We start from the raw sequence: 27,796 nt of genomic DNA on the forward strand, positions 1-27,796 counted from the left end.
TTCAACCGGCTTCTGTGCAACCGGCACTTTGATTTCTTCAATTCTAAAAAAAATTCAAATTTCACAAAAACGTTTTCTTGAAATGAGATACTCTAATCCAAACTAAATTTTAGTTTATTTACTGTAAACGAAAGCAATTTATTCGTTCATACACCACAGCAGTGGATAGGAACCCACCTAGAACAGTTATGGAGCATCATAACACAGTTCCTTCCTTAAGGGTATTTTAATCAGTATTATAATATTATCGTTAATCGTATGTTGTCTTAAAATGAGGTATTTCACTAATATTTAACGGAATTTGGTGTTTGTCAGAGGGGGGGGGGTATTTTGTATTAATACAAAATACTATTCTCAATTCACAAAATAATAAAATAATAAATACAATTTGTTATCAATATCAAATAGTGTCAAAATCGTCTATTATATTACAGTAGATACAAATTAGATATTCTTATTAAACCAAATTTCGATATCTCATCCACTATTACAGTATTTTCAATTAATGAACAATCAAATTTTGAAAAAATAAATAACAACTAGAAACAAATAGTATTTGCATACACGTATATCCTGTTAGAACTCCAATAAAACTTTCCGGTAGCCTCAAAGTTTTATCAAGAAGAAGCGAGGTTTTTGTGATTTTATTAAAATTATTAGTATTTTTTTGATTCATAACTCCCTGAAATTACATGTTAAGTTAATTCCAAAACAGCTACTGTTACAACGTCTAGTTTAATTATGCAATAAAAATAATTAAATTTAGTTTCAAAATTTATCACAAAATTGAGGTTAATTAATTTTTTCTAAGGCTATATTTCAATTGGGCTCTTTTCCTCTAGTAAGCTTAAATCAAAAGATATCGCTGAGGAATTTCAAAATTTCAGTTTGTTTGATATTACTAAAGTAATTTAAGTGAGACAATTTATTCAAATTTATTAAACATTTCATGTGTGAAAGTATTTCTGTTTATATAATAGTTGTTATTATGGTATTAGGTCTACAATAAAATAATTAATTTTGATTTTAGTAGTTTCGTTGCATTGCATATGATGTGTATTGTACATCAAATTCAATAGCCTATATTTTCCGTGATTCTTTTTTGTTAATTTTATTGCCATTAAAATTTTTTTTAAAGTTTAATTATAACTCAACACTCATCAAAAAAGATAATTATAATACTATGAATAACACTAGTGGATAATAATATTTCTGTTAATAATATTAACATTTCTATTAATAACATTATTAATATTTCTATTAATAATATTATCTGTGGATAATATTATTAAGTGTAAATATTATTTCTGTACTTTCTATTGGATTTTATTACCTCAGTCGTGGTAATTTAAATATTATAAATAATAATATTATGATGTTCAGGTAACCTTCACTATTTTAAAGCGAATCTTCATCATGAATATTCCATTATAATTATTCAGATCTTCACATACCTTAATACTAATTTAAAACAATGCAATGATATTTCACTGCATCTTCTTCAATTAGAATGAAAAACAACTATTTACTTCTCAATTTTGCTCTAATCGTCGTTCAATAATAATTGTATCGCATCTTCTATAATTTGAATGATAAACAAAGATTTTTTTGTCAATTTTGTAACCTTATCTAAATTTGGGAAAGGTAAAGCACAAGGTTACCTTGTTTTCTCTCTCCCCCTCATTTTGATGATGAACTTATTGTATGAATCAATAAAGAATAAACACCTGAATAAACATTCATAGTTATTGTTGGTTTAAACAAATAGCTGTTTTGGAATTGCCGGTTTCGATCATTTTTATTAAAATTTGCTAACAGTTTAAAATCAGGCTGAATGGTAGGAGCAGTACTAGTAATCTATAGAACGAGCTATTTTAAACTAAATGATAGAAATATCGCATCCAAAACTTCTTAAACGATCAATTCATTTCTTGAAAGGTCGTATACATAGTTAGGTATCTTTTGACATTGTTTTCAATATTGAAATACAGTGTTGTACGAAAATAATAATTCAATTCAGAATACCTACAAGAATTCACGATATTTAGCAGTGTTTAGGAGCAAATAACCTAAATTCAGAACTTAGCAAAGATATGACTAAATATAATTCAACATAATATAAAGGATTATGAGTTTGCATTTTTTTTATAAAATTTATAAATACAGATTTTTTATAAAATTTATTAATACAATACAGAGTAACCTAGCATGTCACGCTGGAGTTCGAGAAATCAGGATTTATCAATATTCATACTTTACAAATCAATATTAACTTACAGGTTGATTTTTCAATCAATAATGATCAGTTATCAATTAATTGACTAATTCTCTGATTAATATTAATAAATTAATGTAACCAAGCTCAGATGAAAACTTGAATAAAATACTCATCTATTTCACTATCTCTGACGATCTGCAAGTTAATAATTGGTTTTGAATTATTTTGATTAGTCTAGACTGTAGTGTCGTCAAAATAATTCAAAACGAAAGAAATAAAATGATGAGCATTTAAAGAAAACTTTTTGAAAACATAATTGAATTTTTGAAGATTTAAAAAAAAGTGACCATAATATTGCAACGCAATGATGAAATGATTAACAAAAGTATTGTGATGAGAATCTATACTGCTGCGTTATAATGAATCTATGGAACAAAACTTTTAAATGTAGAATTAAAACCCTATGTTGTAATTATTTATCCAATGGATAAATTAATAATGATATTCGAACACTAAATAATGTAACACACTAGAAACACATAAGAAACCTAACATCTCAGATAATGGACTTAACTGGCATTAAATTTTAATGAAACACTTATGAAGGTTTGGAAGTACACAATTCCAAAATAGATATGAATTTCATTAATATGACGAAAAATATTCAAGCATTTTGAAGTTGTTCTACGTCGACAAGAAAAAAATTGCATAATTTCTTTTTTTTCTAGTAGGCAAAGCTGTATGAAATTCTTGTTTCACTCAGATAAATTGGATATATTTCTGAATTATTTATTTTGAATATTTTCTTAATTGAATATTTTCTGAAATATATTTCTCAGATATATTTCTGAATTGGATACATATTCATGATAAATTTCTAACAGCAATATCGACAATGCAGATCTTCTAATTTTCAAGTTTTCAGTAGGTATAAAATTCTTGTTTCAATATTATGATATTCTCAAAAAACATATTGTTTCATCCAGTATTCCAATTTAAAACGTATTTTTTACGTAAAAAATACTTACATTTTTGGAATTTTGACATCAAGAATGTCTTTCATCCATAGGAGGTGAGTTTTGGAGTTTTTTCAGAGTTTAAAATACAGTTTTGGAGTTCTGAAATTTAGATAACAGACTGTTTTTCCGAGATACAGTGGATGAAACTGTAAAATTCAACATACAATTCAAATGTAATAATAAAACTGTTAAACTTTATGAATTATTAAAATACTATCGAAATCATACTATCCCCCTCTATTATGTAAACTGAAACAGCATCATAAGTTTGAAAGAAATAAACTATTTATTCAATTGTTACCATAGATTTATGACATTGGGCTGGTTCCGCTCATAAATGTGCTGTATTTATGCGAACACCAGCTGAGGTTAGCTCCGCTCAGGAGTGTGCTGTATTTATGCGCCGCTCGTTAGCTCCTTCGAATTTCGTTATTTGTTGATGCCTTTAACCATTCTACAAATTCGTCTAGCATTACTGGCCCTGCAGAAACAAAAAATAAACAATTTTTACTATAATACATTTTTATTTGATTTCTAGAAACATGCTTGTAGAAGCTATGGTCTTCGGCTGTTATGCCATTTCGTGGGACACCTGTATTTAAGACTAGCTTGCCCGGCAAACTTCGTACCACCAAAAAGTCAAAGTATCTTGTGTCACACTTAACTTTATTTTGTGAATCATGAAATTTATCTGACAATCAACATTTTCATTCACATCTCAATACGGACTTCCTATGTGGTAAGTCATTCCGAAAACATATTCTTCTCAATCAATTTGTAGTAATATCATAGAGAAACAATAGTGTAAGTAGATAACCCATGGTATAGAGAATTTATGTCGCAACTTTTTCTGTTATCTCAAGCGTATTACTATGGATTATTGTCAATTTTTACTGTTTTGTTGGGGTGATAGTGTATGAACGGCACAATTTGAGAGACTACCAGCGTCACACAGCTGCATAGGAAAGAACTACGTGAACTATCGGCTTGGGATAACAGAAAAAGTTACGACATAAACGCCCTATACCATGGGATATCTACTTATGCTATCGTTTCTCTATGGTAATATCTATCAGTAAAGTGTTGAATTAAAGAAAAAAAATCTGGTGAGGTACACTCACACAACTTTCCTTGCTCATACTACGAACAGACTTCTGTATAATTATGTGAATATATATAATTGTTTTCAGAGTACTTTTTCCTTTGTGTAAATTGTAAAATTTGAAGATTTTTTCTAGTCGTCATTTTTTAAGAGTCGTCAAAACAGCTGTTCTACATATGGAATATCTCGACTATGTGTTCTTTTTATGAACTGCGCTACCTACCTACCTCATGCACGAGAAGGAGGTTACTAAGTCCATTTCTCAAGGATGGGGTGGACCCCCCATTAGTTTACTAGAAAGGAGACTCATGCCAGTTGATAAAGCTGATAAATAACTATACAGGGTATGAATTTGAAAAAAATCGGTCAAGTTATTTTTGAGAAAATCGTAAAAACATGTTTTTTTTAGTAATCATCCGCAATTTTCTCAAGAATATTACGGAGCTCCTGCAATTTTCATTGAATTTCTTATTGTCGGATCCTCATGGTATAAGGACCTTAAGTTTAAAATTTCAAGTCAATCGGTTGATTAGGAATGGAGTTATCGTGTTCACAGACATACACACACACACACACACACACACCACACACACACACACACACACACACACACACACACAGACCAACACCCAAAAATCATGTTTTTGGACTCAGGGGACCTTGAAACGTATAGAAAACTTGAAATTGGAGTACCTTATTTTTTTTGGAAAGCAATACTTTCCTTACCTATGGTAATAGGGCAAGGAAAGTAGAAAAGGTTAAATCAGTGTCTCAAAGATGAACTTAATGCGCTTATAGTTGTTGATTGTCAATACATGGTTCAGGAAATATGTGATATACGATGAATCACAGAGAATTCCATATTGTTTCCATCTTCCATTTTAGGATGAATATAAACTAAGATAAATTAAAAAAAAATGTAAATTATTCTGTCATTCTTCAGTAATTAATGTATGCAATATGAACAACTCTCTTTCATGAGGTGAATAATTTTTTCCAACATTTTCCAGTTTCTCAATGATAGTGGAGTGATTATTTGTATAGGTCTTCTAAGGAATCATTATTTACAGCTGGTACTAATCAACTAAACTTCAACTCCAAACTAAAGTATTAATACCAGTACACAATTTATCACAGGGTGACCTGTTTATTACAGCTGGTAACTTTAGATGCTAAATCATATTATCACAACATGATCTTGAATCATGATCATCTTCCCGTTCTTCGGTAGCCGCTCGGCCGACACTTTCGAAAAACATAGGTCTGTAAAATGGATTAATAAATAATTGTTATTAGCCCCCCTATTAAAATTTCTGGTCAGAAACCATCCCCAATATTCACACAAAATATTCCCAAAGTTTCACGCCGTTCTTTCAAGTGGTTTTCAAGTCTATAGGGAACAAACAAAGTAACAAACTAACACACAATCAGACATTCATTTTCATAAATTATAGATAACATAAAATGATTAATGATTAATCAATGAGTTTTGATTTTAGGTCGATACGTACGACATCATTGGCATCAAAAAATCGATATATCTTGAAAACAAAGGTCGATACAAGAGAATTTAACTGAACATCTGTTGTTGCAGATTGCATGTATAGTGTGGTCCACGTTATAATGACAGTATTTGATTAACTTTGATGTTGCTATCCTTGTCTATCATTCGATAAAAAAGGTATTACTATCCTTTTATAGCTCCGCAACGATGCCAAATCTGTTTTTGGCAATGTAGAAATATAATTAATTAATGCAGAGGCAAGGCAACGCTGTTCTTCTATCTTTATTCACTGCCATTATAACGTGGACCTCACTATAGTAGCCATGGTCTTCGGCTGTTACACCCTTTCGTGGGACTAATGACTAATGAATGGCTAATGCCCGGTTTCTCAGTCGTTCCATAAACTGTTTATCCATTCAATAACTTTATTGAATCGATAAATATGAGAAATGCGTTTCTAGAACGCTTCATAAACTTATTGAATCCATAAATCTCTCGATAAACTATAGTGCCGAAACTATCCAGCCTATTATGGCATATAAATGGAATGGATAAATGTATAACATTTTCGGAATGGATCAAATTTTCAGTTGACATCGAAAAATTAAGTTACAAAAATCTGGTGTGGCGCACTCACACAACTTTCCTTGCCGTTATGAAAATTGATCAACTGACGTTAGTGTTACCGCGCAACTCAAGTCTACTATTTGAAGATCTAAGCCAGCTGGTGACAGGACAATAACGCTGCAGACACACGAAGTCTGCTATCTCTTCATAGTGAATGATTTAATAGAATCAACAGTTTGCAATTTAATAATCTTATTTTCTAGAACTTCGAGCTTATTTTCAATTTTAGGTGAAAATGTTACTAAACATTAATTGTAGAGATTCTCATGCTCAATCTTTTCCACTTGAAATTTTTTGTTTAAACTGTATCTGAAGCCTGATAATTGGGAATCTAAAATCAAACTTTGCATAGATGGTGTGCAGCTCCTGAAATTTTCACAGATATAGGACTTGTGGTAGTTGATAGAGCTTATCAATGACTATTTTAGGTATAAATTTGATCAAAATCGTTGGAGCCGTTTTCGAGAAAATCGCGAAAAACCCTGTTTTTGACAACATTTTCGCCATTTTAGCCGCTATCTTGAATTGCATTTGATCTGAATTGTTCGTGTCGGATCCTCATAGTGTAAGGAACTTAAGTTCCAAATTTCAAGTTATTCCGTTAATTGGGAGATGAGATATCGTGTACACATACACAAACACACACTCATACACACACACACACACAACACACACACACACAACACACACCACACACACACACAGACAGACCAATACCCAAAAACCACTTTTTTGGACTCAGGGGACCTAGAAACGTATAAAAATTTAGAAATTGGGGTACCTTAATTTTTTTTTCGGAAAGCAATACTTTCCTTACCTATGGTAATAGGGCAAGGAAAGTAAAAACTGGTAGGTCACCAGTATTAAAAAAATAAAACAGAATCATCAAAGTTGCACTATTTAGCATTGCTAGCCTTTATCTGGTGTCAGCCATCTTGTTTTGGAGACATCAGCCAAAAGATGTCAATACCGTAGGAAATAACCTACAAATAGCCTCACAACGAGCAGCATAGAATAAACAACCAAGATTTGGTTGGTTACCATGGTTACTATTACATCATGGCCCGGTTGCACAAAAGCCTGTTAAATTTCAAGGCTGGGCGTACACCGATTAGTCAAGACAAGACTAGTCACGTTTAGTCACAATACTTCACATAGTTGCTTATGAAGACATGTCTAATTGCAATGACTAATCAGTGTGAGTTGCGTCACAAGCAGCTATGTGAAGTATTGTGACTAAACGTGTCTGATCATGTCTTGTCTTGTCTTGACTAACTGGTGTGCGCTTAATTTCACGGGAACCAATCATAGAAGGCCTTTTTGCTAAGACAGGTTCTCTGATTGGTTCTCGTGGGATTAATCACGATTAAAATTTAACCGGCTTTTGTGCATCCGGCACCAAGTTTGTTTACGAAAGTGGCCGGTTTGGGATCATGCCATGTTGCCAGATACATTGAACAGATAAATCGTTCCATAGCTATGGAGTCTATAAATATATTTAAGAAACCAATAAAAATTTATTGAATAAATTGAGTTATTGAATCAATGGCCCATATGAATAAAACCAGAGCAAATGCTCATGAGCAAAAGCATATTGAGCATAAGGTTTTGCTCATGAGCAAAAGGTAGAAGCAAAAGCATTTGCTCAATTTTATATGAATAAGCTTTACCTTATACTCTTACCTTATGCTCCTGAACTCTGGAGCAAATGCTCACGTATTTTAGAGATTTTTCATCAGCTGATTCGCTTTTGTAGCCTTAGTTTGTTTTTATAGCTCACGGAAGCGCTAAATATGCAAGTAGGGTGCACCGCTTGTGTTTGCGTCGTCTGCCCTGTTTTCTATTTATGAATGGAGTTTTAGGTTAGTTGAGTTTAGAATTTTGAAATAATAGCGTGAAAAAAATGTCATCTCTATAATAATCTTCAGCATATTCTTATAATATCAATAGCCTTCTTATAATCGTCTACACTCTCATCTTCTTAAATGCCTATTTCCTATTTTGTGATGGCTATCTTTATAACAGGTAGCTTTTGTATTTATTCTTTTGTAGGAATAATGGTGATATATATCATGGTTGAATCTAAAAAGAGTTTTATAGTTCTCAACTATTGGTTGTGATCGTATCTGGTATAGTTTCCTCTTCCTCATACGAATTAGTTGAGCCATTTTACTATGAGCAAAAGGTGATAAGCTGCTCTAGACTAGACTCACATTTTTGAAGCATTTGCTTCAAAAGTTGAGCGAATGCTCTAGTTTATTCATACAATTTTGAGCAAAAGCTTTTACTTTTGAGCAAATGCTCAAACTATTTTTTTGATGAGCATGAGCAAAAGGTTTTGCTCACGTTTATTCATAGAAAATGAAGCAAATGCTCCATATTTTAGAAGTATGAGCAAATGCTCAACTTTATTCATATGGCCCAATAGCTGTATCATTATTTATTAAACGAATGAGAATACCGGGCATTAATCAATTAGTTAATAGGTTTGTAAAGTTTGTAAAGTGAATATTGATGTTGAGGAACTTTTCCATAATTCAAGAGACTTGAGATTATGTCAAGAAATAAAGTGGATTTTCAACAATATCTCAAGTCTCTTCAATTTAGTAGGTTGGTACATACATGCGCCATCCACGTCATAATTGGCCAGGTCGTGGTGTATGGTGCGACTGAACTCGAGTATGTTGGCCCATTGGTCCTTGTTGATAACCTTGTATTTGCTGTCCTCCAGGAAGAGGTTGAATTGGGCAAACAGTGACCAGTGCTTCCCTAGCAGCAGCTGAAGCATCGCCTTAGCTGTGTCCATCTCCATGCTCCGTTGGTCCTTGTCCTAAGACCATCAATCAATCAATCAATCAATCAATCAATCAATCAATCAATCAATCAATCAATCAATCAATCAATCAATCAATCAACATTTATTCAAGTAGTTGCATATAAAAGTAAAGCTTCACATCATTGAATCGTCACTAGCTGTGTCCATCTCCATGCTCCGTTGGTCCTTGTCCTAAGACCATCAATCAATCAATCAATCAATCAATCAATCAATCAATCAATCAATCAAATTTCATTTATTCAAGTAGTTGCATATAAAAGACAAGCTTCACAACATTGAATCGTCACAATCAATAATAAACACAGAAAATACAATAGCGCAATGAGGAGACGTCAAAAAACACTGCCTCTAGGAGCACCCCCTAGAAGAAATCGATTAATTTCAGTTGATTTAAAGGATATTTTTATTTTGTAATTGACCGAGCAAAGAGGAGTCTAAGATTCAAGTCGACGGTTTGGCATTTCTCTAAATGTTTTATTCTTTATATGTTGCACGGCGAAACGCGGTAATAGATTTTCATGAAATTTGACAAATATGTTCCTTTTTTGATTGCGCGTCGACGTATGTACAAGGTTTTTGGAAATTTTTCATTTCATTTCATTTATTTATCGTCACATTACATCAATTTTTGAGTAACACTCATTTGACTGGTGACATGTCAATACTAGAACAAAATTATATTTAAAAGACTTAGTTCTACTTCTTGAAAGTAAATAAATAAATACACTCTATGAGGTATCTCATCAAATTCACATGGAAATGAAAGTCACAAAAAGTTAAGTTACACTCTACAGCCCCTTTTCACAAATTAAAATTCGGCAGCAGAGTATAGGGCTTTCTCTACTAGCATTTTTCTGACTGTTAGTTTGAATTTGTTTATTGAATCTAGATTTCAGATGGCTGCAGGTAATTTATTAAAATAACGTATTCCAGAGTAGAATGGAGTTTTTCTAGAGCTGTGTGCCTATGTACTGGAAAAGCAATAAGACTACTATTACGTGTATTATACCTGTGATTATCTGTGCAGAATTGAACTTTATCTAAATTCTGTTCAACAAAAACCAACAATGATAGATAAAATAGATGGTAGCGTTAAATGTTTAGGTTTTTGAAGAATGCTTTGCAAGAATCTCTTGATTTCAATCCACAAATGACTCTTATTATTTTTTTCTGGATTTAAAAATTTTACCGCTATCAACAGAATTTCCCCAGAAAATGGTTCCATAGCTTAGATATGAGTAGACATATGCGTAGTAGACGGCCAATAGGGTGCTTTTGTCTAGTGAGTGAGACCATTTATTGGTCTCAGCTTCCCATTTCAAGGATAATATAAAAGGAAAAAGGAGCCTCCTTCATTCGCCAATATTAGAGTAAAAATCAGACTATGGAATTATTCATCATAAATCAGCTGACAAGTGATTACACAGATGTGTGGAGAAGCCAGTCTATTGCTGTATTTCATAAGGTCTATAGTTTCAATCAGGTACTTGTGGATGAGAATACTGCGTGAGGTTTACTGTTCACAGAACTACTAGTCCACAAGTACTAGCAAGCATGATAGCCTGAAGTCCACCTGATTGAAACTATAGACCTTATGGAAATACAGCAATAGACTGGCTTCTCCACACATCTGTGTAATCACTTGTCAGCTGATTTATGATGAATAATTTTATAGTCTGATTTTTCTTTCCTTGCCCTATTACCATAGGTAAGGAAAGTATTGCTTTCCGAAAAAAATATTAAGGTACCCCAACTATTTCTAAATTTCTATACGTTTCAAGGTCCCCTGAGTCCAAAAAAGTGGTTTTTGGGTATTGATCTGTATTTGTGTGTGTGTGTGTGTGTGTGTGTGTGTGTGTGTGTGTGTGTTGTGTATAGCTGCGTACACATATTCGTGCTTCCAACCGCACCGAGAACGCTCTTCCCTCGTACCGCCTCGTACCACCATCGAACCACAGTCGCACCGCCCACGCACCCATCATGAACGTTACGGAAGATGTTAGATCTTCTCGCGTTCCCCGGTCGAACCACTGTTGTTCGCCGGTCGATCATCATCGCTCTGCTGGAGTGACGTTCGGTTGCGGGGCAGGAGCAGGCGCAGTCGTACGCACCTTATGAGTGTATGTGCGTCTGTGTACACGAATCTCATCTCCCAATTAACGGAATGACTTGACATTTGGAACTTAAGGTCCTTACAATATAAGGATCCGACACGAAAAATTTCGATCAAATGCAATTCAAGATGGCAGCTGAAATGGCGAAAATGTTGTCAAAAACAGGGTTTTTCGCGATTTTCTCAAAAACGGCTACAACGATTTCGATTAAATTTATACCAAAAAAAGTAATTGATAAGCTCTATCAACTGCCACAAGTCTCATATCTGTAAAAATTTCAGGAGCTCCGCCCCATCTATGCAAAGTTCGATTTTAGATTCCCAATTATCAGGCTTAAGATAAAATAAAAAAAAATTTTATCTTAAGCCTGATAATTGGGATCTAAAATCGAAATGTTTTATTTCAAATGCAAACTGTTGGCAACTGTTGATTCTATTAAATGATTCACTAGAAGAGATAGCAACCTCGTATGTCTCCGCGTTATTGTCCTGTCACCAGCTGGCTCAGATCTTTGTTTATAAGTAGACTTGAGATGCGCGTGCACACTAGCGTCAGGTGATCAATTTTCATAACGGCAAGGAAAGTTGTGTGAGTGCGCCATACCAGATTTTTACTCTAATATTGGCGTATGAAGGAGACTCCTTTTTCCTTTTATATTATCCTTGAAATGAAAAATTTCCAAAAATATTGTATATACGTCGACGCGCAATTAAAAAAGGAACATACCTGTCAAATTTCATGGAAATCTATTACCGCGTTTCGCCGTGCAACATATAAACAATAAAACATTAAGAGAAATGCCAAACCGTCGAATCTTAGACCTCACTTCGCTCGGTCAATAAAAGCGAAATGGCACTCACTCACTCGCAGAACTAAAAATCTACCGGACCAAAAACGTTGAAATTTGGTAGGTATGTTCAGTTGGCCCTTTAGAGGCGCACTAAGAACGGATTTGAACAAAAAATTCCAAAAATACGCCCAAAATCTGCGTTTTCCAGCGTTTTCTCTGCTTTATCGAGAACAAATGAACAGAAAATGTTCAAATTTAGTACAGAAGCTCAGCTAGGGTGTAATAATGTTGTGCTAGAAGGAATTTGAACATACGCCCAAAATTAGCATTTTTCCAGCGTTTTTTGCTTTTTCTCAGATCTATCGAGAACAAATGAACAGAAATTGTTCAAATTTAGTACAGAAGCTAAGCTAGGGTGTAATAGTGTTGTGTTTGAAGGAATTTGAAATAACGCAAAAGATACACCCAAAAATAGGGGTTTTTGCGTTTTCTCAGTTATTTCATCAAGTAATAGACAGAAAATTTTCAAATTTGGTACAGAGGTTTAGCTAGGGTCTAAAAATTTTGTGGTGAAGTGAATTTAATATTTCATCAAAGATAAGCCCAAAATCAGCGTTTTCCCAACGTTTTTCTCAGCTTTTCTGCGTTTTCTCAGTACTTTGACTTTCTGATGGAATGGAGCATGCTCAATTGAAAAATGCAGGGAAGCGAAGCGAGCCCGCTGATCTCATTTTTGGACGATCCAGTCCTGGTCCAGGGGGTGGAGACCCCCCCTGCCTAGACGGATATGGCTAGTGAAGCGAACAATATTAGGCTAGCCTACTAAAGTATAATGACTTAAAAATGTAATGACAATAAACTACATTTTAATGTCTGATTAACTCACCCTGGCAAAGTCGTAAGCGTATCTGTATATACTTTTGAATGAGCTAGGGTCATTTAATAATGATCTCAAGAAATCTAATTTGCTTTGTATTTTTTGAATCGTGTCACATCTGCAACAGAACAAATTTAATTATACAACACTTCATTTAATGTTGAATTAATGATCAGATAGAGAAGAATTATAAAAGAATACTGCATCGAAAAATGGAGTTAATGGAAGAAGAGAGAGAAAAATTATAATAGCTGAAGTTTTGCACTATAGTGAGGTCCACGTTATAATGGCAGTGGAGAAAGATAGGAGAAAAACGTTGCCGATCCTATGTCTTGTCAATGCCTTCTATATACGAAAGCTGATACAAGTTTATTGATGTAATATTAACTGTTCATTCTCGTTTAAAATAATCAATTTTATTTTGTTAACCTTCCGGCAGTTGCGCTGTTGTAAAAAGTACAACAGTGTCAGTTTTTTTCCCTGCACAAAACTATTGAATGGGGTGGTGTCAGTGAATGAGTCACCTATGCATTCCAAAGCTTTCCCCCCATCACTCCACTGAGTTGCAGTATCAACCGAGCAATGGTTCAGTCTTTAGGTGCCATTTAGTCGCCACAGTGCATAAGATAGAGAAAGACTGTATACAGGGACTGTAAACGGACCAATAACACAGAATTGATGACTTTGCTTGATGTACCTTATTGGGCTATGAAATGGTAATCATCCAAATGTTCATAGACGTAAAATAATCCAACAAGATGGAAATGTAATTATACAATTAATTAATATGTTTTGACAGTAAACAGAGTACATAACAGTTGGAAAAATGGATGTTGTAAAAAGTACAACACGCGACTGCTCGTGTGATTGAGAAGGCGCGACTACCGGAAGGTGCAAGAAATTAATTTTTTCAATAATCTCATAATGAATTTTCCATAATTAAGATGGAATATTTTGGTAATTAATTAATTATTCTACATTTTTATAAGACGATCTGGCAACAGAGTAAAGCGAGAAAGAGATAGCGGTATCCGCTATGTTTAATGATAAACAAGGATAGCAATACCATTGCTAAATAAACTGCCATTATAACGTGGACCTGACTATAGAAACTTTATAGCGCGAAGGAATTAATTAAAAATGAGACAGCGAGTTTCTTATTATAAACTCTTACTGCTATTGTTTTGAATAAAATATGTACACTTATGGACTGCACTATGGAAGCTAGATTCACTCAATCACTGCTCTGCTCTATCCACGGAAATTACTTGAACAAGCACTACACTAATTAGACATTAGACATCACTCTTGGGCTCAACTCACACTTACGCGACTCAGGTCGAGAAGAGACTGCGACTCTAGTCTCTTCTCGACGCAAATGGTGACACTCAGACCAGTCGATTCTAGTCTCCGCGACGTCACCATTTGAAAACACTTGAGCCATAAGGTGCGTACAGATATACGCGCCGCGAACATGAGCATTTCACTTTTAATCAGCTGACTATATCTGAATTTTTACAGAAACGGTAAGATACAGATATACTAGTAGTTCTGTGAACAGTAGACCTCGCGCTCAGTGAGTTACATTGACCTGTTATGTTTTCTCAAAAATTAATAAATAAATTATCAATTAAAAATGTCTAGAAAAAATCTTAAATAAACATAGAGCTTTCTGTCCTATATCGTACCGTGACGTGTCGTCCCGGAATGTGAGTGTGAGCGCTGTTATCAGGTCTGGCTGCAACTGTCTACAACGTTGATGGAAAGATAAAATTTTCAAGATGTTCGATGTTTTTGAACGGCTAGTATTATAGTCCACTAGACAGCTGATTTATGATGAATAATTCCATAGCCACCTCTAATACAAGGCCCTGGCCTACGATATTGCAGTCGCTGTGTAGGCCTAGAATCTAATACATGATTGATGAAAAAGATCAGCTGGTATTTTTAAAAATCTTTTTCACCAATCATGTATCAGATTCTAGGCCTACACTGCGACGTTGCAACATCGTAGGCCGGGGCCTTGTATTAGAGGTGGCTATGATAATTCTATAGTCTGATTTTTACGGTAATATTGGCGTATGAAGGAGGCTCCTTTTTCCTTTTATATTATCCTTGAAATGCAAAATTTCCAAAAACCTTGTATAAAAAGGAACATACCTGTCAAATTTCATGAAAATCTATTACCGCGTTTCGCCGTAAATGCGCAACATAAAAACATTCCAACATTTGAACATTAGGAGAAATGTCAAACCGTCGACTTGAATCTTAGACCTCACTTTGCTCGGTCAAAAAAGCTTGGCATCAGCTGATTGAAAGTGAATTGCTCATGTTCGCGGCGCGTGAATCTGTACGCACCTTAAGACATCACTCTTGGGCTCAACTCACACTTACACGACTCAGGTCGAGAATGGACTGCAACTCTAGTCTCTTTTCGACGCAGCATGTGTTTCCAAATGTTGACACTCAGACCAGTTGATTCTAGTCTCCGCGACGTTACCATTTGAAAACACATGCTTCTCGACTTGAGTATCGTAAGTGTGAGTTGAGCCTTGAGGTGCGTACAGATATACGCGCCTCCAACACGCTCCGCGCATGCTCCGTCTTCGCTCCGCAATCATTCCGATCATGAACGTTACGGCAGATGTTAGCTCTTCTCGCGTTCCACTCTTGCTCCCCGGTCGATCATCAATCGATCTGCTCGAGTGACGTTCGGTTGCGGCCGAACAGACTCCGCTCTACTCCGCAACCGAACGTCACTCGAGCAGAGCGATTGATGATCGACCGGGGAGCAAGAGTGGAACGCGAGAAGAGCTAACATCTCCCGTAACGTTCATGATCGGTGCGTGTACAGAGCGGGGGCGGAGCGATGGCGGAACGAGGGCGGAGCGTGCGCGGAGCGGGTTGGAGGCGCGTATATCTGTACGCAGCTCAAGACTCACTCATTAATTCATTTGTTTTTCGAAATTTTGATCTTTGTTTCAATATGAGTTATTCTTATTAATTGAATTTACTGTTATCTAAAGTGCGAGATAAATTACTTTTAACATGAAGAGGAGAAACCCATTTCTCCCTCCACAGTTTGTAGCGTAGACACAGACGGACATCCTGCGCACAATTGGATGCACCGTGTCATTTTGCTTCATGTTCTTGCGATGAAAACATCTCCGTAACATACACAAACCAATATACCTGCTGACCAGTACACTACTTGAAACATTGCCAGCAATAGCTGGAGGGGAGTGTTGGTGCGTCGCGTTACAAAGCTCTCTCACTCAGACACAAAAGAAGGAGAATGCTGCTAGGTAGTGGGAGTGATTAGTGGAGGATAGAGCATCGGACCTCTCCGTCTTCGAGAAAGAGCCGTGTTAAAAGTAATATTTATCTCGCACTTTAGTGTGAAATTTCAGTAAGTAGAATGTCACTATAGAAATAATTAAAGAGATTGTAACAGGAAAATGTACTAACTGTAGATCTGTGAGTCCTTTCAGCCATTCCTGCTGTGTGAAGAAGCCCATTTGTCTCGCGTTCATTTTCCAGGCCAACACCAGCATGACTACATTCTCAGGTTCCACTCCTATGTCTTCGCAGAATTTCTCCATTCCATCAGGACCTGAACACAAACAAAATATTAATCCATATTATTGGTGAGAAATGACATAACATGATTAAAAAAATCTTAAAAGTTAAGACTAATAATTAATGTGGACATATTGGTGTAACATGGAATTGATACAAATCGTCCCACTTGATACAAATAATGTGGACATCACTATTTTGAGACAAGTTCTTTTTCTTCTGTTGTGAATGACTTGTCTGAGTGTGCTCTGTACTCTAAACCTAGCGCCGCAGTGCAGAATGGTTTCTCACAGCTTGGCGTTGTTGTCATTTTTGAGATGGGAGTCTGGCTTGGAAGTGTTTCGGCCGCATTGCAGGATGACTGTTAACGGTTGCCGAAAGATCATCAACTGGATCTTTTTCGTGATAGAGAAATTCTGATTGCAGATTCGTTTTCAGCGACCCCAAGTTTAGCCTAAAGGCTCAGAATGTCAACAATGTTTTTAAATATTAAAAATCATCATGAAAAGTCATTAATATGGTAGTACACCACGTTCTGGAAACTTTTTACTGGTGACTTGAGTTATTATTGACTCACAAAAATCAAAATAATCGTGAGAAAGAAAACTGCTGATGAACGCGAATAAGACCACCACTCCATTGTTCTATTGTCTCGGCTGCTTGGCTGAGCCTGGCTGGAGGGATCAAATAACCGACTGGTTTGATCTTTCGTCTGTCCGCTAGGCGGAACTACGCCGACCATTGCTGGGTGGAAGATGCTACTGCGGCCGCTCGCATTCCCACCAACGCTGCTATTATTTGCTGTCTCAGCGCCTAGTCCGAGTCAGACAAGCATCCAGCCTGCACTGCGGAGCTAGGTTTAGGGACTCTGTTGAATATTTCAGATATTGGAGCTCTGTGTAGGTGTGGGATCTCCATTAGTCTAACACATCAGGCTAACTTAGTCTAACTCAGCTACGATTTCACAAGTCTCGTTTGGCTGTGGTGAGGTCCACGTTGTAATGGCAGTATTCGATTAGCATTGGTGTTGCTATCCTTGTCTATCATTCGACAAAGCAGATCAATAACAGAAGGGAAACTTCAGTCCTTCCACATTTCGAGTCGTTTTTTCCTTACTCTTTCACGTAGAGTTAGCCTACAGATGTAGCAACTGCACGAATACTTAATCGGCGGTCAAACCAAATCAAATTGGCAACTTTTTCGAATTGTCATCCGTTTTTGATGTTGAAGGACGACCTGGGCGCGATTCTTCGACCATCTTGAAAACTCTTTACCCATTCAAAAACACTAGTCCGCAATAAACATTCACTGCCATACATTTCTTTTAGTAAATTATAGGTTTTGGTAGCGGTTTTTCAAACTTTAAAGTGAAATTTAACTAGTAGTTCTGTGAACAGTAGATCTCGCTCATGAATACAACTTTCAATCTAATGAGAAGGACCAGTACAGTAAGTACAGTATATTGTGAATATTTAGCCATGATTGTCATCTATTATTTTCTCCATTGAAAGTGCTAGAGACACTGTTTCCAGGGACACCGGACTTATCAAGGAGTACCTTTATATCAAATACATACCTTTTAAATGAAAAAGACTACGAAATTGTCAAAAAACCACAGATTTATTGATACTCAGAAAGACCGGTTTCGGTCATTATCAGAGTTTATCAGAGATTGACAAAGGTGTAGTTACCGAAACCGGTATTTCTAAGTATCAATAAATCTGTGGTTTTTTTGACAATTTCTTGGTCTTTTTAATTTAATGTTAATAATTACCACAATATCAACTTCTCAACTACACAAAAAGGAAAAAATTACCTTTATACCTTTACATACAAATTTTTCTCTACAACTGCAGTATTGGACTCAAATACAATAAAGATTTTTTAAAATAATTTATCCGAATAATTTGTTAAATCAATTTAATAATAATAATAAGATGATTCAATTTAATTATTCTATCTAATCATGATAGTTTATTTTACAATGATATATTATTAGAATAAGATAAAACAATATTAGTATTATCTGCAAAAAAAATCTGGCAGGAACGAGAATTGAACCTGGGTCCCACAGTGTGACAGACCACGGTCTAACCGACTCGACCACCATGTGCTCGTAACAATAGAAGCGAAAAAGTATGGTAATGAATTGCTGTATCTTCAAAGACACATCCATTCTGGATTGAGGTTAGTTCGCGGTTTTTCAAGTATTACAAAAAAACCAGAGGTTTTATCAAAAATCGTTACACATACGTTTCTGCGCCTTGTTTCAAAGAACTTGCATACCAAGTTTCATCCAAATTGGACAATAACTGCGACTGTAACTGCGGTACAAACAAACAAACAGACAAAAGCCGATTGAGTCGAAACTAAGACCTCAGCTTCGCTTCGGTCAATAACAATTCATTGCTCTATTTTTACGCTAACCATTTTTCCGACAAAACAAAATAAAAACGTAAATGAAGTTTATGACTGAACGAAGTTGTTTACAGAATCGAGACTGATTGCATTCGGAAGAGGAAGTCTCAAACTAAACAACTGTTGATCAATGTTGGTTGGCACATGCGCACTCGTTCCACAGCAGCGTCAGTCCCGTTATTTTGAGGTGCGCACAGATTCACGCGCCGCAAACATGAGCAATTCACTTTTTATCAGCTGATGTCAAGCTTTTTATATCTATATGTTATACCGTCTATGTAAAAATACAGATATAGTCAGCTGATTAAAAGTGAATTGCTCATGTTCGCGGCGCGTATATCTGTACGCACCTTAATAGCCACAGCTCGTAGATGGTTGAGTCACAAGAAAAAACTCGGCTACCCTTTTTTCTAGTGAATGAACCATTACAACAGCATCTTATTTTCAATTATTACAATCAAAATATGTCAATTGTTGGTGAAATAATGTGAGGAACTCACCTAAAAGTTCTGGTTCGTCAGGTGACGTGTATTCCCTGAACCATGTTAGACATCTCTTTTGACTGAACGAGGAAGTGTCCTCTGATTTTGTATATCTACGTGTACTGTAACAACAACAACAAATATACATGGTCATTCATCAAAATTATCAACTTAAACCCCTTAAAATAATTTCCATATAATACTACAGTAATATATTGCAACGCAATGTAGATATTCTTCAAACTTATCAATTTGTCTATAAGTTAAACCCCTTAGAATGATTGTCATATATAACGATTGTAGTACATCGAAACTTATCAACTAAATAATTGAAACTCATCCTATTTAATTACTCAACTGATTAATTGTATTTTGATAAGATGCATGCGTCGTTATTTACACACAGTATCCCAATCTTATACCAATATCACAGTAATAGAATGACACAACAGTCATAAATAGAATTTAAACATAGAATACAGTCATGCGGTTATGTTGATACAGTATTTCACTGATAACTTCCTCCACAAAAATAGATGTTTCAATAGTTATTTGTGCAACTAGTGCGCAAAGTGTCAGTTTGCTGCACCGAAAGAAACGTTTACGCCCGAGCCGTAGGCGAGGGCGGAATGGTTTCTTGAGTGCAGCAGAGGAACTTTGCGCACGTATTTCACATTAAGTTTTTCCTACAGTTACCATTGAATATGAAAAGTGGGTAATTATGGGTAAAATTGCTTGAAATCCATCAAATGTTTTTCTGTGTAATTTTATTATTGATAAAAACCTTAATCCTAAAATCCTAAAGTCCTCAATGTCCTTGGTTATAATATATAATGAATAATAATTAGCGCGTTGTGCTTGGTTGCACCTCTGCTCACTATAGCAGCCACAGCAGTCACTGTTACCAACTTCATTTTGATTTTGCTGCACTGTTGCTCCATATAACCTACTAAGTATTTTGCGTTGCCATGTTGCAAATCTGGAGTGCAGAAAAATTTTTCCCGCACTAGAGCGGAAAAGTGATTCTTTGCGTTCTGTAATCAGTGCAGCAATGGCCACTTTTCAACGTAACTGTAGGAAAAAATAATTGTGTATTATGAAATAAAAACACACATATATTGTCAAATTCTACAGTTTTATCTGGTACAGGACCGTGGTTTCGTGACCACACAGGTCAAATCTCAAGCTTTCTCCAATAATTGTGTATCATTGAAACAATAAAAGAATAAACCCAAAACTATAAACTTAAACCCCTTAGAATAATTTCCATATAATACTACAGTAATATATTACAAAGCATGTAGATAATTCTTCAAACTTATCATTTTTCTATAACTTGAACCCCTTAGAATGATTGTCATATATAACGATTGTAGTACATCGAAACTTATCAACTAAATAATTGAAACTCATCCTATTTAATTACTCAACTGATTAATTGTATTTTGATAAGATGCATGCGTCGTTATTTACACACAGTATCCCAATCTTATACCAATATCGGAGTAATAGAATGACACAACAGTCATAAATAGAATTTAAACATACAATACAGTCATGCGGTTATGTTGATACAGTATTTCACTGATAATATCCTCCACAAAAATAATTGTGTATTATGAAATAAAAACACACACATATATTGTCAAATTCTACTGTTTTATTTGGTACAGGATCATGGTTTGGTGACAACACATTTTCAAGCCTTTTTCAATAACTTTCAATTATTGAAACAATAAAAGAATAAACCCAAAACTATAAACTTTCTAAACCAATAAACAAATTAAACACTAGCCTACATTGTCACAAACTGAAAATAATATTAAAACTTCTGAACATATTTGAGTTTACTATTTACAAAACATCTGAACATATTTGAGTTTACTATATACAAAACATAATTCCACCTTTAATAACTGAAGACTATTATATACTATAACATAATTCGTTCCACTGTTTTGAATCCAACTATAATATACTACTACCCAAAATATGATTCCACCAATAAAGAGCACTAACAAAACAACTCAACTTGAAAATATTACTCAAAATAGAAAGTGTTTTTGATAATAATTCACACCTGAAATAAATAACACTAAACATAACACCGAACTTGAAAATATTACTCAAAATAGAAAAAGTTTCTGATAATTCAAAGTTGGAATAAAGAACACTAGCTTAATCACAACAACCTAGTTTGAAAATATTACTCAAAATAGAAAGTGTTTTTGATAATAATTCACACCTGAAATAAATAACACTAAACATAACAACCGAACTTGAAAATATTACTCAAAATAGAAAAAGTTTCTGATAATTCAAAGTTGGAATAAAGAACACTAGCTTAATCACAACAACCTAGTTTGAAAATATTACTCAAAATAGAAAGTGTTTTTGATAATACAAAGTTGAAATAATATTCTCAAAAAATATAACCACCCAAAAACAAAATTCTACTAATAATCAACACAAAAAAAACAACCCAACTTGAAAATATTACTCAAAATAGAGAGTGTTTTTGATAATTCAAAGTTTGAATAATATACTCAAAAAATATAACCACCCAAAAACAAAATTCTACTAATAATCAACACAAAAAACAACAACCTAGCTTGAAAATATCATTCAAAATAGAAAGTGTTTTTGATAATACAAAGTTGAAATAATATTCTCGAAAAATATAATAACCCAAAAACATAATTCTACTAATAATCAACACAAAAAACAACAACCTAGCTTGAAAATATCATTCAAAATAGAAAGTGTTTTTGATAATACAAAGTTGAAATAATATTCTCAAAAAATATAACCACCCAAAAACAAAATTCTACTAATAATCAACACAAAAAACAACAACCTAACTTGAAAATATTACTCAAAATAGAAAGTGTTTTTGATAATTCAAAGTTGGAATAAAGAACACTAGCTTAATCACAACAACCTAGTTTGAAAATATTACTCAAAATAGAAAGTGTTTTTGATAATTCAAAGTTGGAATAAAGAACACTAGCTTAATCACAACAACCTAGTTTGAAAATATTACTCAAAATAGAAAAAGTTTCTGATAATTCAAAGTTTGAATAATATACTCAAAAAATATAATAGCCCAAAAACATAATTTCACTAGTAACAACACTAGAGACAACAACCGAACTTGGTAATATTACTCAAAATAGAAAGTGTTTTTGATAATTCAAAGTTGAATAATATACTCAAAAAATATAATAGCCCAAAAACATAATTTCACTAGTAACAACACTAGAGACAACAACCGAACTTGGTAATATTACTCAAAATAGAAAGTGTTTTTGATAATTCAAAGTTGGAATAAAGAACACTAGCTTAATCACAACAACCTAGTTTGAAAATATTACTCAAAATAGAAAGTGTTTTTGATAATTCAAAGTTGAAATAAAGAACACTAATCACAACAGCCTAGTTTGAAAATATTACCCAAAATAGAAAGTGTTTTTGATAATACAAAGTTGAAATAATATTCTCAAAAAATAGAATCACCCAGAAACATAATTTCACTAGTAAACAACACTATAGTGAGGTCCACGTTATAATGACACTGTTTGATTAGCAATGGTATTGCTATCCTTGTCTATCATTCAACAAAGCGGTTAGCGCTAACTCTTTCTCGCTTTGCTGTGTTGCCAGATCGTCTTTTAACAATGTAGAATTAATAATTAATTAACAACATATTTCATCTTAATTATGAAAATTCATTATTGAGAAATATAATTTCTTGCTTAATAAAATATAATTGATAATTTTAAACGAGAATGAACAGTTAACATTACATCAATATTTTTTGTGTAGTTGAGAAGTTGATATTGTGGTAATTATTCATATTGAATGAAAAAGACTAAGAAATTGTCAAAAAACCACTGATTTATTGATAATTAGAAAGACCGGTTTCGGTTATTACACCATTGTCAATCTCTGATAAACTGGGTTTACAATGGTGTAATAACCGAAACCGATCTTTCTAATTATCAATAAATCAGTGGTTTTTTGACAATTTCTTAGTCTTTTTCATTCAATTACATCAATAAACCTGTATCAGCTACCGTCTATAGAAGGCATTGACAAGACAGAGGATCGGCAACGTTGTTCTCCTATCTTTCTCTACTGCCATTATAACGTGGACCTCACTATAGTAAACAACACTAGAGACAACAACCGAACTTGGTAATATTACTCAAAATAGAAAGTGTTTTTGATAATTCAAAGTTGAAATAAACAAATCTAAACACAACAACCCAACAACCTTCTTGCTTAGTAAAAATAATTGATAATTTTAAACGAGAATAAACAGTTAATATTACAATAAACCTGTATCAGCTACCGTCTATAGAAGGCATTGACAAGACAGAGGATCGGCAACGTTGTCCACCTATCTTTCTCCACTGCTATTATAACGTGGACCTCACTAGAGAAAACATAACACTAAGAACAACAACCTAACTTGAAAATATTACACAAAATAGAAAATAATTTTGTTGATTCAAAGTTTAAATAGTATACTCAAAAAATATAATAGCCCAAAAACATAATTTCACTGGGAAACAACACTAGAAACATCAAACTTATTTGAAAATAACTTGTAAATAACTCGAAAATAACTTGTAAATAACTCGAAAATAACTTGTAAAATATAATAACCCAAAAACATAATTTCACTAGGAAACAACACTAGAAACATCAACCTTATTTGAAAATAACTCGAAAATAACTTGTAAATAACTCGAAAATACTCGCCTATCCTCTTCATCCATACAACACAGCTAGTCTATCAACATAAACAAAAACTCAGCTAGACTTTAGCAACTTAGACACAGCTACTGCCTCAACGGTGAACGTTTATTTTTCAAAAATATACATCTATAAAGCTCCCTCCCCTCTTCCCAACTAATAGTGGGCACAGATTCATTTCAAAACTTCCCCCACCCCCTATTCCATCTGCAAATCCCCTCCCCCCACTATTCCTCTGCAAAACTCCCCCCCCCCTTACACTACTACATCGAGATCCATTACACAAACTGTCACAATTTGTTGTAGGGGAATCATTTATGAAAGCATTACCGGCATACTGCCAGCTTTAAAGTGAAACTCTCCACACTAGAGGTTCAACTAACTCACTCCACAAAATCTATTATTAAACAATCGTCACTACTACTAGATGAGATTCACTGCAATCTGTCAGCATAGGTTGAACGAGAAGTAGATTGATGTTGTTCATAAGGAATACTGACAGATTAAACTACTGGTGGCGGCAGTTATCTTGGAAGAAGTGCGCAAGTCATAAAGAAAAGAGAGAGAGATAGAAGTAAATGTAAATTAAGATTAAGAAAGAGAGAGAGAGAGATAGAGAGGAGAGAGTGAGTAGAGAGCAGGAGGAAGATTAGATTACTAGGTGTTTATGTAGATTACAATATCAGCTGGATTATAATTAATTCACAATAGCCTTTCTATGTTTATGTGGAGATTAATGTAAGTAGATTTAAGTAGATTGATGTTGTTCATAGAGAATACTGACAGATTAAACTATTGGTGCCGGCAGTTATCTTGGAAGAAGTGCGCAAGTCATAAAGAAAAGAGATAGAGAGAGAAGTGAATGTAAATTAAGATTAAGAAAGAGAGAGAGAGATAGAGAGCAGGAGGAAGATTAGATTACTAGGTGTTTATGTAGATTACAATATTAGCTGGATTATAATTAATTCACAATTGAAATATTTGGGTTTGATAATCGAGGAGGGATTCAAGTGGAGAAGGCATATTGAATACCTATGCCATAAACTAAGGTTTGTCTCCTATAATTTTTATAAGTTGAGGTCGATACTTGATTTATCAAAGTTGAGAATGCTTTATTTTGCAATATTGTACAATCTCTATTAAATTGTGGCTTGGCGGTTTGGGGTGGTACTTATGACACTCTTTTGTTACCACTATTCATTATACAGAAAATGATCATAAAAACCATATTAAATAAACCCATATTGTTCCCCTCAAAAATTGCATTCAGTGAATTGAGAGTCATGTCAATCCGTCAACTCTATGTGCTTAGCATATTTAAATATTTCAATAAACATAGAAGCTCATTTTCAAGAATCAATGTAACTCATAGAACAAGATACAATCTACATAGATATGTTACTTATGATTCGAATTTAACGGTTATTCGTAAGCAGCTGGTATACATCGCTCCAAATATTGTAAACTGCATCCCGAACGAGCTCATCGGTGTACCTATTAAGTTTGTACCAATAAATATTAAAAACTGGATACTTCACAACTATTATTTCCATCTTAAAATTTTATGAGTTCAAAATTTTTTTCAGCTTTTAAAACTATTCATTATTGTCTGGATTAATTCACAATTAATAGCATTTATTTTAAATATACTTACCATTGTTTGAATAAAAATATTCAATTTTAAATTATTAGCTTAAGATTTAGAAACAGTTACGGTAAGTCTCTACTCCTACTGGCGAACAAGTGTTCTTTACCTCCAGCCGTATTTTACAGATAGATGATATAGATATTTAGAATAATAATCATTGTTTTTTTTCTGATTGTCACATCTTTGTAAAGTTTTTGTGTTTTGGTGAAATAAATTAATTGACAATAGCCTTTATATGTTTATGTGGATTGAAATATTAGCTGGCTTACAATTAATTCACAATAGCCCAATAGCCCAATTAATTCACAATATTCTAAATTAGGTCTATAGTGAGGTCCACGTTATAATGACAGTATTTGATCAACTTTGGTTTTGCTATCCTTGCCTATACTTCAACAAAGCCGGTGTTACTATACTTTTCAAGGTTCACAACGATGCCAATTATGTTTTTGACAGTGTGGAAATATAATTAATTAATGCAGAGAATCGGCATCGCTATTCTCATATCTTAATCCACTGCCATTATAACGTGGACCGCACTATAGGTGTAACTAAGTCTTAAAAATCTGGAATGGCGAACTCACACAACTTTCCTTGCCGTTATGAAAATTGATCACCTGACGCTAGTGTACACGCGCATCTCAAGTCTACTATTCAAAGATCTGCCAGCTGGTGACAGGACAATAACGCTGGAGACACACCAAGTCTGCTATCTCTTCATAGTGAATGATTTAATAGAATCAACAGTTGCCAACAGTTTGCATTATTGAATAAACACATTTTCTCGAATTTCGAGCTAATTTTCAATTTTAGGTGGAAATGTCACTAAACATTAATAATTGTAGATATTTTAATGCTCAATCATTTCCACTTGGAATTTTTTGTTTAAATTGTATCTGAAGCCTGATAATTGGGAATCCAAAATCACACTTTGCATTGATGGGGCGGAGCTGCTGAAATTTTTACAGATATGGGACTTGTGGCAGTTGATAGAGCTTATCGATGACTATTTTAGGTATAAATTTGATCAAAATCGTTGGAGCCGTTTTCGAGAAAATCGCGAAAAACCCTGTTTTGACAACATTTTCGCTATTTTAGCCGCCATCTTGAATTGCATTTGATCGAAATTGTTCGTGTCGGATCCTTATAGAGGAAGGACCTTAAGTTCCAAATTTCAAGTCATTCCATTAATTGGGAGATGAGATATCGTGTACACTGACGCACATACACTCATACACACACACCTTTTTGGACTCAGGGGACCTTGAAACGTATAGAAATTTAGAAATTGGGGTACCTTAATTTTTTTCGGAAAGCAATAGCCTACTTTCCTTACCTATGGTAATCGGGCAAGGAAAGTAAAAAGTATGGACTGAAGAATATTATAGGACGATATGGAGATAACATTTAGAGAGACAAAGAAGGAGATATATTTAATAAGATTTAGAGAGAGAAAGAGAGATCGATTTTGATATCTCTCATAACTTAAGCAGATTACAAATTTTTGGCTGAGATTTGCTTGATGATATAGATATCATAATAATGTAACCTAAGAACACACTTATTCATATAGGGATTCTCTGCCTTGCCTTGCAACTTCTACAGATGATAGTTTATAACGGTATATCTGTTGCAATATAACTTTTCATTCTTATTCAAAACAATCAATTAAATTTTATTCGAAAAGAAAATATACTTCTCAATGTTTAGATAATGAATTTTCATAATCAAGAATTAATATTTTGTTAATTAATTATATTACTACATAGTTGAGAAACGATCTGGCAACGATGAAAAGCTGGAAAAGGATAGCTCCATCTG

General features: G+C 34.1%; 2 protein-coding genes across 6 annotated transcripts in view; both read right to left on the reverse strand.

Annotated features, from left to right (window-relative positions):
- LOC111051621 (O-acyltransferase like protein-like) overlaps positions 1 to 3,478 on the reverse strand; it is a 135,740-nt gene extending 132,262 nt beyond the window's left edge. Inside the window, exon 1 of one of the 2 annotated variants that reach the window (XM_039433473.1) lies at positions 3,247 to 3,478. In XM_039433473.1, coding sequence (XP_039289407.1) covers positions 3,247 to 3,281 — 35 coding nt within the window. In that variant the 5' untranslated portion in view covers positions 3,282 to 3,478. The remainder of the gene's footprint in view (positions 1 to 3,246) is intronic. The other variant, XM_039433474.1, reaches the window with a different exon arrangement.
- The window catches only part of LOC111046321 (DCN1-like protein 5), a 33,520-nt gene continuing 7,710 nt past the window's right edge, over positions 1,987 to 27,796 (reverse strand). For 3 of the 4 annotated variants that reach the window (XM_039433479.1, XM_039433477.1, XM_039433478.1), the window contains exons 3-7: positions 19,585 to 19,688; positions 16,556 to 16,700; positions 13,097 to 13,205; positions 9,093 to 9,300; positions 1,987 to 3,718 (exon numbers count right to left, since the gene is read on the reverse strand). In XM_039433479.1, the coding sequence (XP_039289413.1) occupies positions 3,648 to 3,718; positions 9,093 to 9,300; positions 13,097 to 13,205; positions 16,556 to 16,700; positions 19,585 to 19,688 (637 nt within the window). In that variant the 3' untranslated portion in view covers positions 1,987 to 3,647. Of the gene's footprint in view, positions 3,719 to 9,092; positions 9,301 to 13,096; positions 13,206 to 16,555; positions 16,701 to 19,584; positions 19,689 to 24,333; positions 24,480 to 27,796 lie in introns of those variants that run through there. The other variant, XM_039433480.1, reaches the window with a different exon arrangement.

This window comes from Nilaparvata lugens, chromosome 7 (assembly GCF_014356525.2).
Source record: "Nilaparvata lugens isolate BPH chromosome 7, ASM1435652v1, whole genome shotgun sequence".
NCBI lineage: Eukaryota > Metazoa > Arthropoda > Insecta > Hemiptera > Delphacidae > Nilaparvata > Nilaparvata lugens.